This window comes from Morus notabilis, unplaced genomic scaffold (genome assembly GCF_000414095.1).
Source record: "Morus notabilis unplaced genomic scaffold, ASM41409v2 Scaffold275, whole genome shotgun sequence".
NCBI lineage: Eukaryota > Viridiplantae > Streptophyta > Magnoliopsida > Rosales > Moraceae > Morus > Morus notabilis.
In genome coordinates, this window is record NW_010359601.1 from 265,408 (window position 1) to 289,250 (window position 23,843).

At 35.2% G+C, this 23,843-nt stretch overlaps 3 protein-coding genes across 3 annotated transcripts in view; 1 reads left to right on the top strand and 2 right to left on the bottom strand.

Annotated features, from left to right (window-relative positions):
* Positions 1 to 3,990, bottom strand: part of LOC21396488 (DExH-box ATP-dependent RNA helicase DExH6) — a 16,987-nt gene extending 12,997 nt beyond the window's left edge. Inside the window, exons 1-5 of the mRNA XM_010094885.2 lie at positions 3,701 to 3,990; positions 2,935 to 3,025; positions 2,507 to 2,819; positions 2,324 to 2,398; positions 1,958 to 2,002 (exon numbers count right to left, since the gene is read on the bottom strand). Of these exons, the coding sequence (XP_010093187.2) occupies positions 1,958 to 2,002; positions 2,324 to 2,398; positions 2,507 to 2,819; positions 2,935 to 3,025; positions 3,701 to 3,803 (627 nt within the window). The 5' untranslated portion in view covers positions 3,804 to 3,990. The remainder of the gene's footprint in view (positions 1 to 1,957; positions 2,003 to 2,323; positions 2,399 to 2,506; positions 2,820 to 2,934; positions 3,026 to 3,700) is intronic.
* An 8,430-nt stretch (positions 3,991 to 12,420) lies between these two features.
* Positions 12,421 to 17,658, top strand: LOC21396489 (WD repeat-containing protein 26 homolog). Its single transcript, XM_024163477.1, has 5 exons — positions 12,421 to 12,534; positions 14,234 to 15,118; positions 15,685 to 15,786; positions 16,157 to 16,786; positions 17,269 to 17,658. The coding sequence occupies exons 2-5, from the start codon at positions 14,333 to 14,335 to the stop codon at positions 17,488 to 17,490; spliced, it is 1,740 nt and encodes a 579-aa protein (XP_024019245.1). The 5' UTR covers positions 12,421 to 12,534; positions 14,234 to 14,332; the 3' UTR covers positions 17,491 to 17,658.
* Positions 17,659 to 18,126: 468 nt separating this feature from the next.
* Positions 18,127 to 20,438, bottom strand: LOC21396490 (oxygen-evolving enhancer protein 2, chloroplastic). Its single transcript, XM_010094887.2, has 4 exons — positions 20,022 to 20,438; positions 19,247 to 19,479; positions 18,772 to 18,822; positions 18,127 to 18,614 (listed from the first exon to the last, which is right to left on the bottom strand). The coding sequence occupies exons 1-4, from the start codon at positions 20,269 to 20,271 to the stop codon at positions 18,354 to 18,356; spliced, it is 795 nt and encodes a 264-aa protein (XP_010093189.1). The 5' UTR covers positions 20,272 to 20,438; the 3' UTR covers positions 18,127 to 18,353.
* Between the last annotated feature and the right edge of the window lie 3,405 nt (positions 20,439 to 23,843).

Genomic DNA, 23,843 nt, shown 5'->3' on the forward strand with positions numbered 1-23,843 from the left:
GCATTCTGGGTTATTTCGAACCTATAAGCAGTCGGCGGCTGTCTTGTTTTGGGAAGGGATGAAGTGTGATATTCAGTGTTTGGTCGCTGAATGCGAGCTTTGCCAACACGTGAAATATGATGCTCTTAAGCCAGCAAGTTTACTACAGCCCTTGCCGATACCGGAGCAGGTTTGTGACGATGTTCCTATGGATTTTATTGGGGGTTTGCCTAGGGCTTTAGGGCGTGACACGATTTTGGTCGTGGTGGACCGCCTAACCAAGTACGTTCATTTTTTCTCGTTGTCCCATCCTTTTACAGCCCGGGAGGTAGCGGACGTCTTTGTGAAAGAAGTCGTCTGTTTGCATGGTTTTAGGTGTTCATCAGTAACTTCTGGAGGGAGTTGTTTAGGCTGGCAGGTACTAAGCTACGCATGAGTTCCGCTTACCATCCCCAAACGGATGGCCAAACCGAGGTTGTTAACCGGAGCTTGGAGGATTATTTGAGATGCTTTTGTAGCAACAAGCCGAGGCAGTGGCCTAATTGGTTGGGGTGGGCCATGTTTTGGTTTAATACTACCTTTCATAGCTCGGTTGGTATGACGCCGTTTAAGGCTTTGTATGGTCGTGAGGCTCCTACTCTGCTACGTTGGGAGAACAATGGTTCGGTGGTGGAAGCTGTTAATCTTCAGCTCCGTGATAGGAATGACATTCTCCAGGAGCTTAAGGAGCGTTTAACCTCTACCCATAACAAAATGAAGTTGTATGCAGATAAGAAATGCCGGGAGGTCCATTTCCAGCCTGGTGACTAGGTTTATTTGAAATTACAACCCTACCGTCTGAAGTTGTTGGCTCATCGCCGTAATGAAAAGCTAAGTCCTCGTCTTTATGGGCCTTTTCCAATCATGGAGCAAATAGAGGAAGTTGCTTATCGTCTCCAGCTTCCATCCTTTGTGCGGATTCATGACGTTTTCCATGTGTCCCAGCTTTGGAAGGTTTTACTTCCCACTACCCCGGTGCAGCAGTTGCCAACGGCTTTGACAGAGGACATGGAACTGGCAGTGGAACCAGCAGCACTGCTTCGGTCTCAAAAGCTTTTGGATGGCTCCATTGAGGTTCTGGACCAATGGAAGGACCTCCCTAAGTGTGATAGCACCTGGGAGTCGTGGGAATTGTTATCTACTCAGTTTCCTCACTTGCACCTTGAGGACAAGGTTCTTGTGCATTGGGGGTGGGGGGTGATAAGAACCAGGAGCTGCTTGTCTACAGCAGAAAAAGGAAACGCTATGCTAGTTAATTAGTGGCTGACATGGCTTGTGCTTGTAACTGAATTCGGTTAGTGTGTTAGCATGGGAGCATGGGTTGTGACTGAGTTAGTCTATAAATAAGAGGGAACTTGAGAGGTTAGGGCAGTTTTTGGAAGTGTAGAGTTTTAGAGAGGAGAGTCGGTGATCTCTTGAATATCACCATTGTTATAGTGATTGATTGCATTTGAATAAATTTCATATTCATCTGTCTTGTTCTCTGCCAATTTGTTGAGGTTTCCATCAGTCACCAAGCATTTATGATGGCCACAACCTCGGCTGTAACCCAGATTGAGATGATGGAAAACAGTTAGCGTAAATGGTTTGCTTATGTGGTTTTCTTCTAACAAGAGACAAAATATGTTTCAAAACGTAAACAACAAAGAGATTAGCAAGCTAGCTTATGTACTTCTTTCATCTTTAGCATAAGAGTTCCAATAATCCACTAATATTAAGAAATTTGTCCCCCACTTTGATTTGAAAATTGCTAGACTTCTCATCTTTAGCATAAGAGTTTCATTTTATTGTACATCACGTGTAATCCAAAGATCAATGACAATAGAAGAAGATTCTGCTTAGACAGGTTAGACGATATTAGGAGAAATGTGTACCATAAAAAATAAAAAATAAAAAATAAAAAAACAACAACAACAAAGCAAAGCAAAGAAGTGGTAACCTGTGTAGTCTTTCCACATCCAGTTTCGCCAGATAAAAGAACTACCTGCTTGGAGAGAGGGAACAAATAAATCATGAACAACAAAGGAAGCACATTCATCCAAATAACAGACCAAGAGACAGGAATCAGGAGTTTTAGACTTCTTGTAACAAAACGATAAAAAAAATTAAAAAATAATAATAATAAGAATAAGAATAATAATAATAAAATAAATAAATAAACTCTACATGCTGAGAAAGGAAAAATGATGCATCTTTTCTTATGCTTATATGGGAAATAACATGACTAACACACACTTAGAAATGTCACATAATGCAATTTGCAATGTGAATGAGTGGATAGTTTGAAGAATAAGTATAATTAAACCTGATTAGATTCAACCGTTGAGGTAATCACATCCCTAAAGGCTGCTATTGGAAGCTTAGACCTCCCTGCAGTAACCTGCATGCATGAAATTACAAACTCTTGACACAGAGAAGCAAAAAATTTTAACCTAAAAATTGTAAGAAAGCTAACAAAAGACAATGAATTCTGTTAAGTTGTTAAAACCTGTCTCAACTGTGCATCATTCTTTATTTTAGAAGCAAGTGATTCCACCTTCTTTGCAATTTGTTCTTTGCTCATTAACGGCCTACAGAACATATCATCTCTCCACCGATGTACGTTAGGAATCTTTCCACTGATTCCCCCAACCGTCGCTTGGCCCTCTTCCCCCTCCTCAGGCGGAAAACGCGTAAATAGATCCTGCAATACCAATTCTGCTTCCTTGGAAAATGACAGAGAAGTGACGCCCTCCAATTCTTTGTTGTCTTCCGCCTTCTTTTTATTTTTGAAAACAGCAACACACCGTTGATTCCCGCGCCTATGGAACATTCATATTGAGCTATGTTAGGAATGAACAACAGAACAGAGTTCAAAAAGAAATGCGAAGTCCTTCTTCTCAATTAAGCTTAGAACTAAAATAGACAAGCACTTACCCGGAACTCTTGGATTTCATACCCCGTCTTCTGCATAAATCATGCACGAAAGCACGTTCTTGGTTTGACATACCAGCCTCAAATGTGTATACTGCAGTACAAGTTCACATATATTAAACAAAGATCTGTGAAGAACTTTCAATAATAGAATCAAAATACTGAAGCAGTTCAAAACTTAGAAAACCCTCTTCAAGTAAAGAAGTGACAAACCATAGCAAGCAATAGCATTCCAAAATCCTAATTGTTCCCAAATACCCACCAACACATTTTTTTCGTTAAATTCCTACTAACATCTACAATAATGATATTTTCAAAGAAAATGCAAGTACCATAACAAGAAAAACACAAGGAATAATAAAACTTCAAGACAAAACCAATCAAAGAGAAACGTTCCAGTGGTGTATTTTCTCAGGTACTCGAATTAATTACGCTGTCATTTTCCATGGAAGATAATCTCGAGACTCTTCAAAATATGGAAAATTAAAAATTTTTTAAAAAACGTAAGAAATAAAAAGCTATAAAACTGATTTACATTTGAAACTATGCAAACGCAGTCGTATTGTTTCGCCGTCAAAGCCAAGTCCAAATACAAATCAAAGCAAGAGCCTTTCTCAATCGCAAAGAACATGAAAATATAAACATTTGGGATTCTTCTCAAAAATCAATTATTTTCCTTTCCTTTCTTTTCTCTTCAGTTTTCTCCGCAACCAAAAATAAAAAACACGCACGCGCGCGCACACACACACACACATAATCTGGCAGTTACCTTTGGCGTTGGAGGCTTGAAACCGGTCAAGAGCTCGGCGGATATGGATCCCAGCGCCTTCAGAAACGCTAGCTTTACCTCCTTTCCTGTTTTTCCCGGCCATTTTCAGCTTCTTCTGGAAAACTCTTTTTCACTCGTCTTGTGGAAATGTGGAGTGGTTCTAAAAGACTCGTTTCCTCTCTTCCTAAATCACGCCCTTCTCTCTCTTCCCTCTCTAGTTTGAGTTTTCTGTTCTGCCGCTTTCGGCTTTGCCCTCGCTAGTCGGTATTCCCCAACAATGTGTGCATATATATGCTCCTTCTCTATTCTCTGATTTAAGAGGAAAATTCTTTTTTTTTTTTTATTAGCATAAATGTTCTCTAAACTATTTAGTATTTAATAGGTGAAAGTTAATCTCTAACGTTTTTTTTCTACAAATCAACCCTAACTGTTTAAAATAAGTATAATTAGTCTTTTTTCATTAAAATCCCTCTAAAAACTAATGGGAGAAGCCCATGTGATTCCTTAACTTAGGATATATGTGTAAAAACATATTCTTAGTTGATTTGGGGGTGGTTTATACAGTGGAAGAAGAGAATTTAGGATTGAAATTAAGGGGTATTTGTTCTACAATTGCTCTATAATTAAGAGTCTAAATTAAAATTTAGACAATCACATAAAATGTCCAAATTACCTAACATGTCCTCACCATCTTCCCACGCTGAATTAGCATGAACTAGAAAAAAAAAATTAAAAAACACAACGGAAGAGAAAAGAGAGCCGTCGTCGATTTCGGCCACCTCCGGCCGACCCACCATGAATTGGCACCGGACCCAGAGAGCCCATGAGCTGATCTACAAAACCCCCTCACCTCACAGCCCGATTCGCCGCCGATCGGTCAGAATTTCGGTTTGAAATTTCCAGCCACAACATCTTCCAATGCAGATTCCAGAGTCGCCCGACGTCCAATCCTCCGGCAAGTGGTGTCTTTAGACTCCTCTCGTCGAGATGAACAAATCTATACAAGGTTGCCGTCATTAGTAGTCGGAATAGCTCCGACCATCTCCGGTTAGATTTCTGGCAATTTCATCTTTGGTCGCCGGAAGAGTTCAAGCGGGCAATTTCATCTTTCTACCAATAATTCGGGTCATGTGGGCTTCTCCCGTTAGCTTTTGGACGGATCTTGACGGAAATGACAAAATTGTACCTGTTTTAAACGGTTGGGGGTTGATTTATCAAAAAAAATATTGGGAACTAAACTGTTACTTACTAAATAAGTTGGGGACCATTTGTGCCAATAACCCCCTTTTTTTAGAAGAAATGAAGAATTTTAGGTGAATTTTAGTCAAAACTTAGAAAAAACATTTTTTTAAAAAAATAGAAAACAAAAGGGAGTGAGATGAATGTGTGGTAGAGACTAGAAAATGATACTTTCTTCTATTCACATAAAGGGAAAAAACATACGTTTTTTTATTTTTCTTATGTGATACCACTTCCTTTTAAAAAAAGAAAAAAGAAAAACACATTCAAAGTCAGAAAAATACAAGCACCAATTCATACGCGAATGACTTCAACCTTCTAACCATAGACCGAAACCACCGGTTAAGGGTGTTCACAAAATCTGTCAACCCAATTGATCTGTCAAATTTAACCCACTCTGAAGTTTTGGATCGGATTAAAAAAGGCTTTATATTAGACATGGATTGGGATTTTCTCAATTCGAAAGTTTTGGATACCGATTAAACACTTTTTAATCTGCGAAGTGTTCACGAAATCTGTCAATCCAATTGATCTGTCAAATTCAACTCAATCTAAAGTTTTGGATCAAATTAAAAAAGGCTTTATATTAGACATGGATTGGGATTTTCTCAATTCGAAAGTTTTGGATACCGATTAAACACTTTTTAATCTATGAAATCTGTGAATTTGAACGTAATATATATATATAATTTATCTATGTATATAAACTTTTTAAGTTAAGATTTTATTTGGGAAATTGTAGTAAATAGCAAATTGTTAAAACTAAGTAAATAGCATATTTTAAAACTCTTTGAAGTAAATAGCAGATTACGTGGTAAATAAATCATTTATCGTGTAAATGATTCATTTACTACTGATAAAAAATAAGTTACGTGAAAAAAAAAATCTTAAAAAAATTTTATTTATATAGAAAAAAATTCTTTTTACCAATCACAAAAATAAAATTCACGTTAAACAAAAATGTTTTTACTAACCGTAAATAAACTATTTATGCGGTAAATAATTTATTTACCACGTAAATTGTTATTTATTTTAAATAATTTTTAAATCTATTATTTACTTAATTTAATTTTAAAAATCTATTATTTACTAAATATTTTCTGATGATTTATATTTAGTGGCCCATATTTCTACTTAAAATTTACAAAGCCCAACCCATATTGATACTCTAAAGTTAAATTAGTTGTAACAATTTAAACTTAGTTGAATAACTTTTTGTTATGATTATGTTATGTTAATTTGAGTTATGATAAATAATAAAAATTTTATATTGTGTTTTATTTTGTATGAATGTTTAACAATTTATAATTTTAAAGGTCGGAATCCTTTGAATCCGTGAATCTAATCCACAAAATTTGATAGTGTTTGGATTAAATTAGATCTAGTTCGAAAAGGTTTTGGATCAAACATAAATTGTGGATTAACCTCTAATCCGCGGAATCCAATCTGTGAACACCCCTACTACCAGTAGATTTAATTGAAATGTTCGAGGGGTAAAATGTGTACCAAATTTCAACAAGTAGAAACTTATGAGTCACATAACTAATCAAAAAAACAAATAACTCTTTGAAACACACAACAGAAGATGGTAAATAACTCTAATCAATCAAGATCGAGAGGCTAAAAACACCAAAACCTAACATAACACTGCAAAGAACACCTACTTGCGGACTCAACATAAAGACACAGGAAAGTGAGAAAACCACTTCTGTTATTATAATAAACCGTAATACGCTAAAACCAAATCAGAAGAAACATCAACGCCTGTATTTGACGAAAGTGAAAATGGCCCCGTTCTTTTCGCTTATTTGAGTTTAGAATTCGAGTTTTGCTACAGTAAAAAGCTCTCATAAAATGTCACATCTAACTTTTTTGCTACAGTAAAAAAGCTCTCACACAACATCACATCTTAACTCGAATTAAAAACTCGAATTAGCGAACTGAACGGGCCCAAACAATCAGGAAAAGCCCTTGTGACACCAACAGCATGTTCCAATGGCCAACCAACCATCGCAAGGGAAGAGTGAGGGAGCCGCCGCACTGGACACAAATCGAGAATGCGTCGGAATAAAGCAGAGCCTCCAACAAGTGGGAACCACACGCCGCCGCTTGCCACCGCCGGTTATAGAACTCGCCTTACCTAGAAAACCACCGCCCCACGAAGACCATAAAGCAGAGCCTCCAACAAGTGGGAACCACACGCCGCCGCTTGCCACCACCGGTTATAGAACTCGCCTTACCTAGAAAACCACCGCCCCACGAAGACCAAAAAACCCCTGACACAGAGTCACCTAAGCATCCACGCGCCATCAACCTATGGAGAGAACCACGACCACGCCGCTCTAAACGCTAACTCCGACCACCACATCTCATACACATCCCCCCCAAAGGAGCATATTGTCTTGGGAACTCAGCCACACCAGGTTTAGGATCACCAGTGCATGGACAGACGCAACCTGCCCCCTGACGGAAAAACCTCCCTCAGCAAACTCACCACCCTCTCAAACCAAACCTCTATTAGAAACCCATCGAAGAATGCAAAGTTACACCCCCACCAGCGCAAAAGAAGCGAGAGCTAGAAAAGAAGGAAGAAACCCTATATTTTTATTGTTATATTATTATATTATAATATTTTTAGGCAAAGTCTTTGGTCAGGCAGGCATTTTTTGCCTGACCAGAACGACAACTATATAATTTATAGATTTTTTGTACATTTACATAATGACAGTTATGCAATTAAGTATAAATTTTATATATTTACACATTGTATAATTTAACATATGCTTTGTACAATTTAGCATATGGATGTTGTACAATTGTAAAGATGTATAAGTTGTATGACAAGTTGTGCAATTCATCATATGTCTTGTATATTTACTTACAATAATTATACAATTCATCATACAACGTGTATAATGTCTTTTGCCTGATCAATCAAGCAAACAATGCCTGTCGGACGAAAGACATTTCCAATATTTTTATTGTACATTATATTATATTTAAGATATAACTATTATATAATATATTTTAATTATATTATAATATTAAAGGGTAATTATGAAAAAAACAAAGAAAATAATTTGAAATTGCTATTCCTCTCATGTGAGGAAGGAATGATAATTCACTTAAAATTGGTGAATAGTCATTTCTTTTGAATGACTATTCTTTTCTTATAAATACAACCAAATATCAAACTTAAATTTCATTCAAATTTAATCCTTTTCTTTCCACCCAACCAAACACATTCTAAGAGAGAAAAGAGATGGGGGAACTGTATATGTAATACCACTTCTAAAGAGTTGAATTTCCAACATTTTTTTTTTTTAAAAAAGTAAGCTTAATTTTTACATCAATGTAATACAAGTGAATGGGTAGACTTTGGGCATGTTTACTTATTAAGAGTAGGAAATGGGAATTGGAATTCAGAATTAACTTTATGTTTACTTACCCATTTATATCTTGGAATGAGAGTGAGAATGTGTGGGCCCCACACTAATTTGGGATTGAGGAATGAGATTGGCACTCCCCCCACCGGATTGCCACTCCTAATCCTGATATTAAATGTAAAATTACGAATTTACCCTTAATTTTTCTCCTTTATTTAACTCTCTAGGGTTTATTTCCCCCTTTCTCTCTCAGCCATTTACCATCCTCTCTTCCCCTCTTCTGCCGTGGTTCTTCAATTTGCAGGTAAGCCATAAATCATCCTCTATTTTTGTCTTCTAGCTTTTTTTTTTTTTTTTGTTGAAGACGTAGTTTTGCTGTTCCTTTCCACGTTGATAATACTTCTAGCTTTTCAGTTTTTTGTTTCCTTCTAGAGTACTAGAATAGCAAAACTACGTACTAGCTTTTCATCCTCTATTTTTGTCTTCTAGCTTTTTTTTTTTTTTTTCCTTCTAGAGTACTAGAACAGCAAAAACTAGAGTACTAAAACACGTAGTAATGCTTCTAGTTTTTTTATCCCTCTTTATTTCTTTAAACTCTTATATCTGTTTTATTTTAGGAATTTCTACTATAAGATTAGAAAACTGAAACTATCAATAATTTTTATCCCTCTTTATTTCTTGTGATTTTAGTACTCTAATTTTTTTTCTTTTTTTTTTCTTATAATTTGATTCTTGTGTTATGCCTATTGTTGTTCATTTTTATAATATACAATGTCATACTAAATCCAATTTTATATGTTGATAATGTAGAGTAATCATGTCTAGACTTTTAGTACGAAAGAAGAGAGTGGTTGTAGTGATAAAAGAGATAGTTATGATGTTACAAATGATTATAGTTGTGTGTGCTGCTATGTGTACCTATGTTTCTATTTATTATGAACGAAGGATATGAAGTCCAAAGATGGTTATAAGGGTTTATCAACAATTAGGTCACTTGTATGATTTGGTTTACGAGAGTGATATCAAGTGTGTGGCACAATTAAGAATTGATAGAGAAACATTAGAAGATTATGCAAGCTTCTATGTGAGAAAGGATGTTTGACAAGCACAAGAAATGTATCTGTTGAGGAGATGCTTAGACGTGATCGAGCTACAGGCATTGGTGCTAGAAATGCAGATAATGATGAGGAAGAGGTCCACCAACAAGATAGCATGAATGTAAATTTGGGTGTTGACTCAAATATGAATGCCTTTGAAGATAATTTCATGGAAAATGATATGTACTGCAATCAGCAACCAAGTGTTCAACAGGGCCAACCATCTGAAAGCTCTCCAAGCATTTCCACTCGCAAGACAAATACCAAAGGTAAAAACAAAGACAAGATATTTGAGAATATGTGCTCCAACATTGGGTCGATGGCTAAATCTATGGCAGCAATGGTACCCAAATTAGATGGTCTCATTGATGTGCTTTCCACTGTTGACAAGGATTTAGTTGGATTACAAGCCAACTTGTATCAAGAAATGCTGAAAATTGATGGCTTAGATGATGATCAAGTTCATGATGCCACCAAATTTTAGCAACAAAGCATAATTTGCTACATGTATTCTACAACATTCCGGATCAACTCAAGAAGGGATACATCCTCAAAATTCTTAGTCGTGGGGTTTAAGTGTTAGATTAGCCAATTATTAGTTTACTTAAATTATGTTGGTACTTTGAATTATGCTTAGGATATATTTTTCGATTTATGACTTGAAACTTCTTTTTGAAAGTTTATGACTTAAAACTTAGTTATTTTGTTCTTATTTTATTTCATCATCATATTCTTTTCTTGAAATTGAGTTAAAATTTATTGAGAAAAATACCCTAGATGATTAATTAGGTGTGATTAAAAAAATCTAATTACTAGTTAGTTATTCTAATATTAAGATAGTTAGCATAATATACAATTTTTTTTTTTAAAGTTCAACACACAAAAATCTACTAAAGGGTAGGTAAGTAAATTTATAACAGTTTATTCCGATTCTGAGTGTAAGTAAACGCATGAATAGGATTGGGATTGATTCCGATTTCGATTCCTGGAACTTAAGTAAACAATTTATTTTGACTCCGATTCTTACTCACTCTGAATCATGTCCACTCTGATTGATGTCCATTCCGATTACGGATAAGTAAACAAAGTGGTACGCAACTCAATTCAAATATGTTGCTCATTTGAAAACGATATGCCGTTCATTTGGATGTTGTCTTTCCATTTCATGAACGACATGTTGCTCGTCGTTTTTGCTTACAAGTTCGTCTGGTTCAAGACAAAGAATCATAGATGAGTTGGACTTGGAGTAATAAGTGTGTTAATTTTTTATTATCATGTTATTATTTTTAATTTATTTAATAATGAAAATCTTAGTTAGTTAGTTTGTTAGTTAATACACAATTAATACAAACATTTTTATACGTATAATCATTAAAATAGTAAGGATTATACAAGAAAAGATTAAATAAGGACACATCTGAAAAAATATATTTCAATAAGAACACTCCAGAAAAAACTATTTAAAAGAAGTACATTAAAAAAAGATTATATTGTAAAGAATCTTTGGCAAAATGAAAATAAAAAAGCAAAAAAAAAGAGGCAGTAATGAAAGAAATTATATTAATAGAAATAACGTAGGGGAAGAAAAGCATTTTAATCACTCAATAAAAAAAATTAGAGAGAATGCATGTACTAAGAAATAATAGAGGCATTAAAAAATAATAGTGGTGTAGATACGCGAAATGCACGTCACAATAAAATTTTTCAAAATAAAATTTTAAGAATGAGACACATTTTAAAACATATATATGACGTTTGGTTCATGTATTCAGAATCATGATTTAAAACTATTCTCGATTTACGTGTATTTTTTATGAGAAAAAATACTGTAGCGAACCACGAACCATGATTCGAATCATGGCATGAATCTAACAACCAAACAACCCGATAATCTATGAATATAAATTCTCAAAAAGGAACCTAAATGGAAAAAATAAATAAAATTTTAGAGTAATAAGAAAAAAAAAGGTCAAAACATGACCGAAAAGAAAAAAGATATAAATTTTAATGTAAAAGTAACAAAAATGTGAAAAAATAAATTTTTATAACGAAAGGCAAAAAAAAAAAAGAAGGTAAGATACAAACCAAAATGCAAAAATAATTAAGTTTTAGGGCCAAAATTTTTTAAAACATAGTAAAATAAGAGCGTGTTTGTTTCATATACTCAAAAATGGTTTTCTGTACGAACACTCGCGCAACTGTTCGATTTAGCAATTTGGTCCCTATTATATTTTCTTAGCAATTGACTCTTTCAACTTAAAAATATTTGCAATTAAGGTCCTATAAAAAATGACATTTGCTTTTTGACGATTATGATCACGTGACATGCACGCGAGCTTGTTGAGGGCAATAAAAGTCATTCCTCATCCTGTTTATTCTGTTATATTGATGTTACAAAGAGAGAATAGAAGCTTGTTTTAGAGTTAGGTTAGGGTAATTTTGGTATTTTCAAATAAAAAAATGCAATGTAATACGAAAAGTAAAAAGATGGCATTGATGAATAATTGATCTAATAAAAGGAAATTTTTATGGTGTCAAGAGAAAATTTTCCGGTACTGTGCTTGAAAATATAATGACTTGTGAATTTTATGTTATAACTTGTAAATTTAAGACGTTAGAGTTAGATAAGTTAAGATAAACTTATGAATTTTAAAGCAATATATAACTTGTGAATTTTTTTGTTAGAACTTGCAAACTGTAAATGTTATGTTAAAATTGTAAAAATTATGAGGAGAAAAGAGACAAATACTTCTTAAAGTATATGAGTATAGGTTTTTAGCTCTTACTATTAATTAATATTCTTTTTAATTAATAAAATTTGAGTTTAGAATTTAAGTTTTACTATAATAAGGATGTTTCAGAAATAATCACATCTAACTTTTTTATTACAATAAAAAATTCTCACATAAAAATCACATCTCAACTCGGCCCTAAAAGTACCTTTGCTTCCCCTGACCTCACCTCCAAGTCCAGAGATAAGCAAAGCCCAACACCAAGCCCCGTTAGACTACCCATCTCGCCCTCTACAAATCTATACATAACCCCCACCTAGTTGGTTTTCTCCACGCAAAGAGAACTCAGTGTGTTGTCTTGTGTTATTCTACCCACGAAGGTATCAAAAATGCTCTTCTTCATTCCCTTGGATACCAACAAGCAATACCCTTAGACCCTCTTACCAGATTGCTGATTTTCTCGCTTTCTTTTCATTTTCGCTTGATTTTCTCATTCTTCTTCTAATCTGGGTCTTGCCCACCTATAATAAATAATACTTGTAAATTGCCGACAAATGGAAATAAAAAAGAAATAAGCCCTTTCCTCCTGTTCTTGATTTTACCAATTGTTGTATTCTGAATCTAATTTTTGTGTTGGGTTCTTCGTCTTTGATCGGAATCGGTTCCCCAAGCAAAATCGCTTTCTGGCTATTTTTTTTAGATTTTTTATATATTTTTTATTCTTGCCTTTTCTTATGATATCTTGAAATTTTAGTTTTGGGTTTTTGGTTTGCTATTCAATTTAGACTGACCTTTATTTGTTCTTGAGCTTCACACAGATTCTTTGTTTAGATTTGTTGTCTTCATTTGTTTATTGCCTTTCTTTTCCTGCTAAACCGTTGTTTTAATTTGATTAAGTTGCAGGATTCTTAACTTTCTGCTTGATTCTGATGTGGGTTTTAGTGAATAATTCTTTTCGGATTTTGTGCTATTGTCATTAAAAGCTGTTCTCTTCATTGTTTTCCTCTTTGTGATTCTTATGAAATGTTGTTCATAAGTTTCTCAGTTTCTTGCAGTAATTGCTTGTAATTTATGTACATTATGTTGCATAGAGTTTGTCTCATTGAACTAAGCAGTTCTTGATTCTCAGAATTTAAATTGTAGGATTTATTGGTTAGAGATCCTTAAGTCTAAAATTAGAAACTTGACATTCTGAAATTGTACTCTCTCTGTATTTGGACGTGAAGGGTCCAGCTATACTTGGTTTTAGTTGCGGTTTTCTTTAAATATATTGTCAGTGATATGATGAGTTATTGTTCTCGTAGTCCTGTCCTGTGATCAGTTTCAATGAATTATGCACTTAGTTTTTTCTTATGCTTAAATTGGTCATAGTAGAAATCTAGAAAAATCTTTTGTTATTGTCTTTGTATCTATGTGCTTCGATGACGGAAAACTTTTACTGAATTATTGTTGAGTCCATATGCTTTGCCTTGTTAAATGAATATTCTTGACAAGAAATGTGTAGTGTTGCTACTTTAAACCGGATATAACTTCTGCGAGAGTGTCATTACTTTATAGTGTGGCAGAAGTGTGAAGTATGAACATGATTAAAGGTCAATCACTATTTTACTGATGAAGAATCAAACATTAGTCATATCAGATTTATGTAGATAATTACGTTTTATAATTGGATAAGGCTTTAGTGGTACTTCATCGTACCTTGTTCCATTGGACAGAAAGGAAATGGAATGTGTCTTAACATAGCTTTTTCAATATCCTTATTGAGAAAATTATACAATAATCTAGAGGAATTTTCTCTCTTGTCTTGTCTTTTGTGGTATTTAGTAATGACTTGTAGAAAGCTAGAATATAAACCAATCTAGAATTACTTTGACTGCAAACACAAACTTGAGATATTTATTCCTTGGAATCACAACAAGAAGTCAGAAAAGCACCTTTCGCTTGCCGTTATGAATTTTTATATGCATTGCATTTGACGCGTTGGTCAACGAGTTTTGTTCTTGTTTATTGTTTTTAAACACATAATGATGTTGAGATATAAGGGGAAACTAAGATCATTTCATTTACTATTTTATGCAGGAATCTACTTCTTGCAATTTACTAGATTCATTTTCGAAATCATCATCGTTCTTGTTTCTGTACCCCATTTAGTAATATATGGGCTGAGGTGCACATTTCATGGGAGGTGTAGGGGATGAAGAACCAGCGACGAAGCGCATGAAATTGTCCTCTGGGGAGTTGAGGAGTCTTTCCAACGGCACATCTTCTGTTGAACCTGTAGCCGGCTGCTCTTCGAGAGGCTTGATGGCTAGGCCCCTACAATCTGCAGGGGACGACGAGGTTGTTGGCTCCAAAGGAGTAATAAAGAGAGTCGAATTTGTCCGAATAATCGCCAAGGCATTGTATTCTCTTGGTTACAAGAAAAGTGGTGCTCATCTAGAGGAAGAGTCCGGAATATCTTTGCATTCCTCTTCTGTAAATCTGTTTATGCAGCAGGTACGTGACGGTAACTGGAACGAAAGCGTGACCACATTGCGCAAAATTGGTGTACCCGACGAAAGCATTGTAAAATCTGCTTCCTTCCTGATTCTAGAGCAGAAGTTTTTCGAACATTTGGCTGGAGAAAAGCTCATGGATGCATTGAAAACACTAAGGACTGAGATTGCACCTCTTTGCATTAATGGTAGTAGAGTTCATGAGCTCTCTTCATACTTAGTTGCTCCTTCATTGTTTGGTCAAAGTAATGTTAGTATGGTCAAGGCCAAGCCAAAGCTTCTGGAGGAATTGCAGGAACTGCTTCCTCCAACAATTATGGTTCCTGAAAGTCGGTTGGAACATCTAGTTGAACAGGCTCTTGTCTTGCAAAGGGATGCTTGCTTCTTTCACAACTCATTGAATGAAGAAATGTCATTGTACACTGATCATTTCTGCGGGAGAGATCAGATTCCTTCTCGTACTCTACAGGTTAGGAAAGTTCCTTCTTTATGTATATGTTTTATTTGAAAGGACACGCACATATGTTTGTAGTTGTTATTTTGATGTTTTGATCTGGTCTTAATTATGTCATCTCTAATTCTTTAGTCTTTTCTAGTCCTGTGGTTTGAGTGTCAGGCGTTTCATCATGAGCTATAAAAATAGTTTTCTGTCCGTCATTTGTTTCGGCTCCATCTAGCCATTATTCTGAAAGTAGAAGGGTTTTAGTACTAAGCAGTATGTGGTTTTCTTATTTTCATGAACTCTGTGTGTGTGTGTGTGTGTGTGTTTCCCCTTGAAGAAGCATTATGAAAGTTATTTGGTGAATGGAGAAAAACCATTACTTCTCTTTCTGGTATTTTATGAAATGTCTAAAGGTTGAGGATACTAAGTAGCTATTTCATTACACATTTCAAATCTTTCAAAGTACCAGCTCAATACTCTCCTCAAGGAGTGGACTTCTAATCCTCTTTCGATTATTACGATATGAATTTGGTTTTCAATGTTTCGGGGTACAGGGATATGTACTTAGATATCTTTTGCTGCTATTTACACAGATATTACAAGAACACACTGATGAAGTTTGGTTTGTGCAATTTTCACATAACGGGAGATACTTAGCGTCATCCTCCAATGACAAATCCACAATAATTTGGGAGGTAAAGAAATGTTACTTTGTGATAGTTTTATAATCTTCTTCCTGCTTACCTTTTTCCTGTGTTATATAGTTTCTTTGTTATTAAGTGGACAAAACTTTGAGTTCCTGTCATTAAATTTGATTACATAGAGAGCATGTTGAAATGTTTATACCTCACATGGAGGATTATGTTTCTTTCACTAAGAAGTGAATGCTTTTTTCCTCATTTCTCTTTATTAGGGCTAAAAAATCGTCTGCTCATTTCACCTCTTAGGCTTACATTATTCCATTTCCATTCAGGAATGTGGAAGTTGTTTGCAATTGACTTGTCAATTATTTTTGGATAGCATCAATTATTCCTATGCTCTTAATGTTTCTTTTTTTGTTCATAGGTCGATGTGAATGGTCGAGTTTCACTTAAGCATAGATTGTGTGGTCACCAGAAACCGGTGTCCTCGGTATCATGGAGTCCTGATGACCATCAGCTGCTCACCTGTGGAGTGGAGGAGGCCGTCAGGCGTTGGGATGTTTCTTCTGGTGAATGTCTCCTCGTTTATGAAAAACCTGGTCTTGGCCTCGTGTCCTGTGGGTGGTTTCCAGATGGAAAATTGATATTCTCTGGTGTCAATGACAAGAGTATCTGCATGTGGGAGTTAGATGGGAAAGAGATGGAGTGTTGGAAAGGGCAACGGACTTTAAGGATATCTGATCTGGAGATTACAAGTGATGGGAAGCAGGTTATTAGTATCTCTGGAGAAACTGCAATATTGCTACTTGACAGGGAGGCTAAAGTGGAGAGATTGATCGAAGAGGATCAAACCATAACTTCATTTTCAATGTCGAAGGACAATAGGTTCTTGCTGGTTAATCTTCTGAACCAAGAAATTCATCTTTGGAACATACAAGGAGAAATAAAGCTTGTTACCAAGTACAAAGGTCATAAACGCACTCGTTTTGTTATTAGGTCTTGTTTTGGTGGGACCGAGCAAGCTTTTATTGCTAGTGGTAGTGAGGATTCACAGGTAACCAATCTGGCAATGCCTATTCAGGTTTTTCTATTTGTTTATCATTTACTTGTCATATTTAAATTTTCATGCAAGACATTTATCTAATGTTCATATGATTATGAATTTTCATTTTTAATCCCGAGGCCAAAACTTTTATGCCCTGATGATTGACTTGTTAGGAAAACATTTCACTATAATTTATGATGGGGTTCTTGTCAAGTACCTCTTTTTATCCCCATGCTTACTTGTTCTACTATGAGACTTTCCGTAACCTTTTAGAGCCAAGCCTTATCCCTGCTCCAGAACAATTTTGAAGTGAAGATGGCTTGGTAGCTGCACCAGATTGTTGTTCAATTATGAATGCCTATAATTGCAGATTTTTATTGCTTTACTTTTTTAACACGTTGAATTGAAACAAACAAACTTGGTGCGGAAAATGTGGCTGGCAAATTCTTGTGTTTGACATGTCAATGGATGGTTCTTCATCTGAAATGCAGGTCTACATCTGGCATAGAGGAACAGGGGAGCTCATCGAGGCGTTACCAGGTCATTCAGGAGCTGTTAACTGCGTAAGTTGGAATCCTGTAAATCCTCACATGTTAGCCTCGGCCAGTGATGATCGTACGATTCGGATATGGGGCTTAAACAATCTAAATGTGAAGTCCAAGGGTAAGGATGCACACAGCAATGGCATCCATTACTGCAACGGGAAAACTTGAACTGAGGTCTAATGAAAACATATATTTGGTTACAACTTTCTCTGACCATTGCTTTTATGTAAATACTCTATCATTGTCAAAACTTACAATCATCAGACATTTATATCAAACAAGAATGTGGACGATGCAGCAAGTTTATGATAATAAATCTCCTGTTTTCATTTTCTACATTTTCTGTACCTGGTTTAATCATTGTGCGTCGAAAATATATCGTACTTGCACTTGAAACTTCCGACAAAATATTTCTTTATAATTTGGCAAAGAATTTGGGAGGGGGTGATAGATTAGATTGATCTGAGTGAAGAAAATAAGATGGTAAATATGGTTATGATAATTGTCGCTGATTTTAGGCTTCCGCTGTTGAATCATTCAATCAAAACCAGTTCAAACCAAAATTCTGATAGAAACTATCTAGCAGTTGAAACATTTTTTTTTTTTTTTTAATTGCAATTGGTGTACTGATTAGATAATCAACCATATCTTTCAGCCTTTGCCCAATGTGACGCATCTAAAATCAGAAGCTTTCTTCATTCTCAAGCTGCTTATTGAAAACTTTGTTGGCACATTCCAATAACACAAGTATCAAGCAGTTCTATTAAAGATTTAATAAGATGCATTGCATTTTAGAGAAAGAGATTTTATCTCATTAGAAGAGGGTGCTTAAATATACCGTAAAACGTTTCAGTATGCACAAGATTACTCCCACCAACTCCCTCAAATATGATAAACCGATTTTGACTCTGAAAAACCAAAACCAAAAGGAAAGAAGAAAAGAAAACGAAAAATAGACTACAGATCTTACGAGAAAACGTGATCATAATCTTAAGGTGATTTACATATACATCAAGCTCATGATTAGACTCTTAAGCAACACTGAAAGAATTTGCAGTGCTCTCCACAAACTTCCTAGCCCCCTTGAACCACCTCTTGTCTCCGGCTTGTGCCTTGCAAATGTAGAGTTTCCCGTCCTTCACGGAGGCGGTGATCAGTTGGTGCTTCCCACCTTCGTCTCCATCAGCTGTTCTTGTCAACACAGACAAGAAGTAGTACTGCTTCCCACCGATCACCGGGGTCGAGCTTTCCAATATATTTGCTGTTGCCACGGCATCTGAGTCAAAACCACCCTGCGTGGATTTTTTGCTTGTTTACTTAAATTCCATCAGAAATATTATTCCTATGCATTCTGCTAGTAATCCGACTACAAACTAAAAAAAGGAAAAAGCTATTGATTAATCAAATTCTCAGTCTTCTTCATTCATCATGAATTAGAGAATCAATTACCTCAGAATCAGTTTTGCCAGAGTAGGCTTGTTTCCCCAGCAAATAGTCCACCTACGAAAACCCAGTAGGAGCTGATGAATTAGCTTATGGCACTACATACCCACTTGTAAACAGATCAATAGTGCCAATTTAGTATTGCTTTTTGAGGCCCCGAAAATCTCTTGCATATAATAATATTATCCAAGTAGCGTGTATTGTAAAAGCGTCCAAAAATAAATTGAACAAGACACCAACACACTTCTACAGTCATTAGAAGAAGTTAGAATTTTTAACTTTTGCGTTCTGCTTCTGCTTCTACTTCTACTTCTCCTTTTGCTACAAGTAAAAGCATAACTTCTTTATAAGCACAACAAATCCCGAACTTAGCCCGAGTATCTTATGTGGTTTCGATTAGAAACTTTGATGACGAATTATGTAAGAACATGGTTATTTTTTGTCACTAATGTTTATAATATGTGTGTATGTATATGTTTACCTTGGACAGAAATTCCTCAGGGGAACCATAGTCAGTGATGGATTTCTTGTCAGTTGGGGTGACAAGGACAGCTACATTGGTGGTGGAGTCAAAGTTGTCCTCATACCTAAGGACTTGGCCTGGGTATTCCACTTCTTTGCTTGGGTTCCACTTTGAGGGAATGGACAGCTTGAATCCATCTCCATTGTATGGCAAGAAGTCTGTGTTTGTCTTTGGCTTTCCAAATATGTTGGCTGCACTTAAACCATCATTTTCTTTAGTTAATTAACAATCATAATTCATGGCTGAATTAATCTCATTATTAGATTGGAGTAATCTTGTACCAAAAATAGCCAGAAACCAAAGTCAATATTATACTATTAATGCTGCTAATTTGAGCAAGTTTTCAATTAGCTCTATATGTGTGCATCTACTTATATCTGACATGACCAATGATATATGGTAAACTCATAAGAGGGTATCAACTTAATTTTGAGAGAAACTGACTATAAACCCTTTTCTACAATTTTTCTCTTACCATGCCGCCCCCACATGATTTTTTTTTTCCCTTATAATTTTGTGTGTATATTTTACTGAAATTTATAGTTTGTCCCCCTCAAATTTCTGAAACTATAGTCTATATATCCCCTGATCATTATGATAATAATCATAGACATTAATCCACTAGTCTTATCACGAGAACATAGTTTATAAAATTCATGAAAATATGGCATACATAAATACATAGATAAAATATATAGATGTGACAAATATAAGGTACGTAAGTGGTACATACCAGATTCTCCATAGGCAGCATCAGCAGGGGAAACCTTGGAGCCAAGGGCAGCAGCACCAAAGAGGATAGTGAGGGCCAAACGGCGAGACATGGCGCTGCCATCTTCGTCATTTATGGCCTGCTTCTGAGCCCGGCAAATCAACTGAGCCGGCCTAACATTGCCGACCAATTGTCGCTGCGACGAGGAGGAGGAGGATCTAGCCGCGGCGGTGAGAGCGTGGTGGTGAAGAAAGCAAGAGGTGGAGGCCATATTGTCAAAATAATAAGAATAAGACCAAGAAGCTCAGCTAGTTTTTGCAAAGCTTATTGTTTGTGTCGAAGCAAAGTTTTAATGAGCGGAGAGAAAATGTGTGGTATATTGGGCTAATGTCAGCCAGGGAAATGGCCCTTTTGGATGTTGCTACGTTTGATATGTGAAGGGAAATGGTTGGTTTTGGATATTGGATGGGCAAGTTTGGATCATGGGGAGATTACATTTTTGATCTGGGATAAGGCTCTATAGGTTCTCATTGGGCCACGTGGCATGGCATGCATTTCCCCAATTGTTCATTTTTCACGTCAAAGCATTCACTTTCAGGCTATGAGATTTTTTTTTGGAGGGGGGGTGTTTAATTAATCTAAAGAAAAAGGTGTGCAATGATAATGTGTGTGTTTAGTTTGTGAAAATTAAACAAGTAAATTTCTTTTAAAAAAAATTAATGAACTCAAGCCAAGAATGTATATGCACTGACAGAGGAAGTAGTAGTAGTAGTTGCATATATTAATTTTTTTTTTTTTTTTTTTGGGTAGATGTTATCTGAATACTTACTTCATTTCAAGCTCTTTTGAGGGAACATGACCAATATGCTTCATGTATAACTTATTACATGAAACAACTTTAGCCCTTTTTACTCTTAGGTACAGAGCCTTCACTTCAGTGGGGGTGTACATTAAATTTTTTTAACAAATTATCTTAGTAAAGACATATAAGAAAATATATTTATTTTAGTAGGAGCATATATTATTTCAGCGGCGCAAGTAGCTTAATCGTAATTATTCAACTCATTAGTCATTATCATTTTTAACATTTTTTTCCTGACGGACAAAGAAAATTATTTATTTAGGATAATTTACAAAAGGATAATGATAAAGAGATACACAGTTTTGCAGATCATCTAGAGTTGTTTTATTAATTAGATACGAATAAAATGTTTGATGAACAATAATAATAATAATAATAATTATTATTATTTTTGCTCTGAAACAATTATTTTACACAACATGAGATGGATTCTGAGAGTTTAGAAAACATTTAAAATAACACTTTTGCTGCAACTTGATTTTCCATGACCAATATAAATAACACCTTCTATTAGCGTCTCCATATACTCAGGTGCTACTAGAAGAAATTCCTGGCTTTCATTCGAAGCTCATCTCCAAGAAAAATCAAAAACAGCGAATAATTATGAAACCAAAAACCATCAGAATCATAGCTTACTAAAACTTCAATCAATATTAATCCAAAAAAGAAAAATAGTGAGAGATAGATTGGAATATCATAAATCATAAATAAATTATTAAAAAGGAAGAAAAATCCCAATCGAAATTGAAATAATCCATAAATTATGCATTTAATATTGACCAAATCTATATGAACATCAGAAAACTCACCTAAAAAACAAAGAACAAGGAGAAAATGGATTTTTTTTTTTTTTTAAGAAAAGAAAAGCACGCATCCTCTCTTTTTATATAACTAATAGAAATAAGCTACTCCTAAATCCGGAAAAATCTTTTTCTTTCATGAGTTTTCGTTATTACGGGTTATTATTTTTTAATTACTATGAGTGTTTTTTTAAGGGAAAATTTCATTACTAAATTAACAAATTACATAAATAGTCATAAACGACTACAAGTTACAAGTGAATTCGACTCTAGTCATTGAGTGGATCCACCAGTAAAGACGGATGAAGCATAAGGGCAAGCACAAGCGTCGAGAGCTAGTGAAAAAAGACCCGCTTGGCACAAATAAAATTGAATGCAACGAATCACTACAATCGGTAGATAAAACTAGTCGATTGAGAACAAACTCCTAATATTGAGGACACAAGTGATACAACCTAGAAATAAATCTAGCCGTAAATAAACACACACCATCATTAACCAATTCAGATGGGTGAGACATAAACAAAATCAGAATGTAGGGAAGATAAACTTGGCGAAAATAACGCTTTTATTAAAATTAACACAAAACATTATGAAACCCACTAATAGTCTCAGCCATAAGGAAAGAGACGTCAAGGACAAGCCAACAACCATTGCACGAAAACCAAATAACCTAGATCTGAGCAGAGTCGTTACAGCAGAAGTGCAACTGCCACCCACGAAGCTGAATGCAAGAACAACCTGAACGATGCTCTTGCGCTACATATCCACTGAAAACCTCTCACTCCTTGCACAACGAAAGCCGCTAAGCCTCCATCTAAGATACCAGTTGCCCCAAGACACCTACCGCCCTTCCTCCGAACCATATCGAGGAAGAGCCAAGACCCTAGAGCAACGATGATACTAGACTCTAAGTCACTAGATCTACGCTCCATCGCCAATGGGCCGTGCCCATCAACCATCGACCACACCTGCACGACCTCAGTCACCGTTTCAAGGGCCAAGAGTCTGGCGACCAGCCAGTGGCGGGGGGAGGCTGTGCAAGGCTCTGACCCTAAGAAGAGATCCAAACTCGAAACTCTAGCCACCTCACGAGAGAGAAAAAAAGAGATAAGAGAAAACCCTATTATTATGAGTGTTCAATGTGTTCATGAGAGGTGTCTTAATTAAGTAAGCTCTAAATTTTTATTGATTTAGTTGTACTCTAATTTAATTTTGATAAAAAAATTGATCAGAGATATTTCTGGTAATATATTATTCGTTAAATGGATGATGGAGATTGGAGAGAGTAGTGTATTAATACAACTCTCCTACTAAAAAACATGAAAATAAATAAAAAGGATTAAGTTGATAGATTGCCCTTTTAATTTCAAATAATATTAGAGCTGCATCTGCATCAATTTGACAAGAGTTAACAGGAGGATCAATCTTGATAACTTTTTAAAATTAAAGAGGATGTAGAGACCAATTTTTAAAGTTTTGGGAACAAAGTAATAGATGACTAAAATATTTGGTGACTAAACTTCTATTAGATAAGTAACACGAGTATTGTCACTTCCACCTAACACCAAAGAGTATTGTTGTGAGACCGTAAGTAACACGAGTATTGATACTTCACCTAACACCAAAGAGCATTGTCCTTCACTCTCTGAAAAAAAATAATAATAAAACAATCCTCCATGCTTTTTAAGTAAAAGAATCCTAAGGGCCCGTTTAGTTCGCTGATTCGAGTTTTTAATTCGAGTTAAGATGTGATTTTATGTGAGAACTTTTTACTGTAGCAAAAAAGTTAGATTTGATTGTTTGTGAGAGCTTTTTACTGTAGCAAAACTCGAATTCTAAACTCGAATCAGCGAAATGAACGGGGCCTAAGTTTTTTTATAACACTAATAAAAAAAATGTACGTATAAATAGTATTGATTTGATTTTTTTTGAGACTGCCATGTAATTATCATAAGCAATTATGTAATTATAATAGAAAATTCATTATCTTATTTCATTGGATCAAATTAAAAATTTAAATTTAAATTTAAATTTTTAACGAAAAAGTTTAAATTTCAAAATTATCCACATTTCTCCTCCAACAATTCCTAAATATTATCGTATATAACATTGACATAATAGTGTGTTTTTTTTTTTTTTGGGCACATTGACATAATAGATGGTGAACTTTAGCAATAT

What these genes read in the sequence shown, in the direction of transcription:
- LOC21396489 (XM_024163477.1), top strand. Translation starts at nt 14,333, where the DNA reads ATGGGAGGTGTAGGGGATGAAGAACCAGCGACGAAGCGCATGAAATTG. An exon ending in AATCCACAATAATTTGGGAG is followed by an intron (nt 15,787 to 16,156) that starts GTAAAGAAATGT and finishes TTTTGTTCATAG; the next exon opens with GTCGATGTGAATGGTCGAGT. An exon ending in GTGGTAGTGAGGATTCACAG is followed by an intron (nt 16,787 to 17,268) that starts GTAACCAATCTG and finishes TCTGAAATGCAG; the next exon opens with GTCTACATCTGGCATAGAGG.
- LOC21396490 (XM_010094887.2), bottom strand. Translation starts at nt 20,271, where the DNA reads ATGGCCTCCACCTCTTGCTTTCTTCACCACCACGCTCTCACCGCCGCG. An exon ending in TGCTGCCTATGGAGAATCTG is followed by an intron (nt 19,480 to 20,021) that starts GTATGTACCACT and finishes GTTTAAGTGCAG; the next exon opens with CCAACATATTTGGAAAGCCA. An exon ending in CTGGCAAAACTGATTCTGAG is followed by an intron (nt 18,615 to 18,771) that starts GTAATTGATTCT and finishes AAATCCACGCAG; the next exon opens with GGTGGTTTTGACTCAGATGC.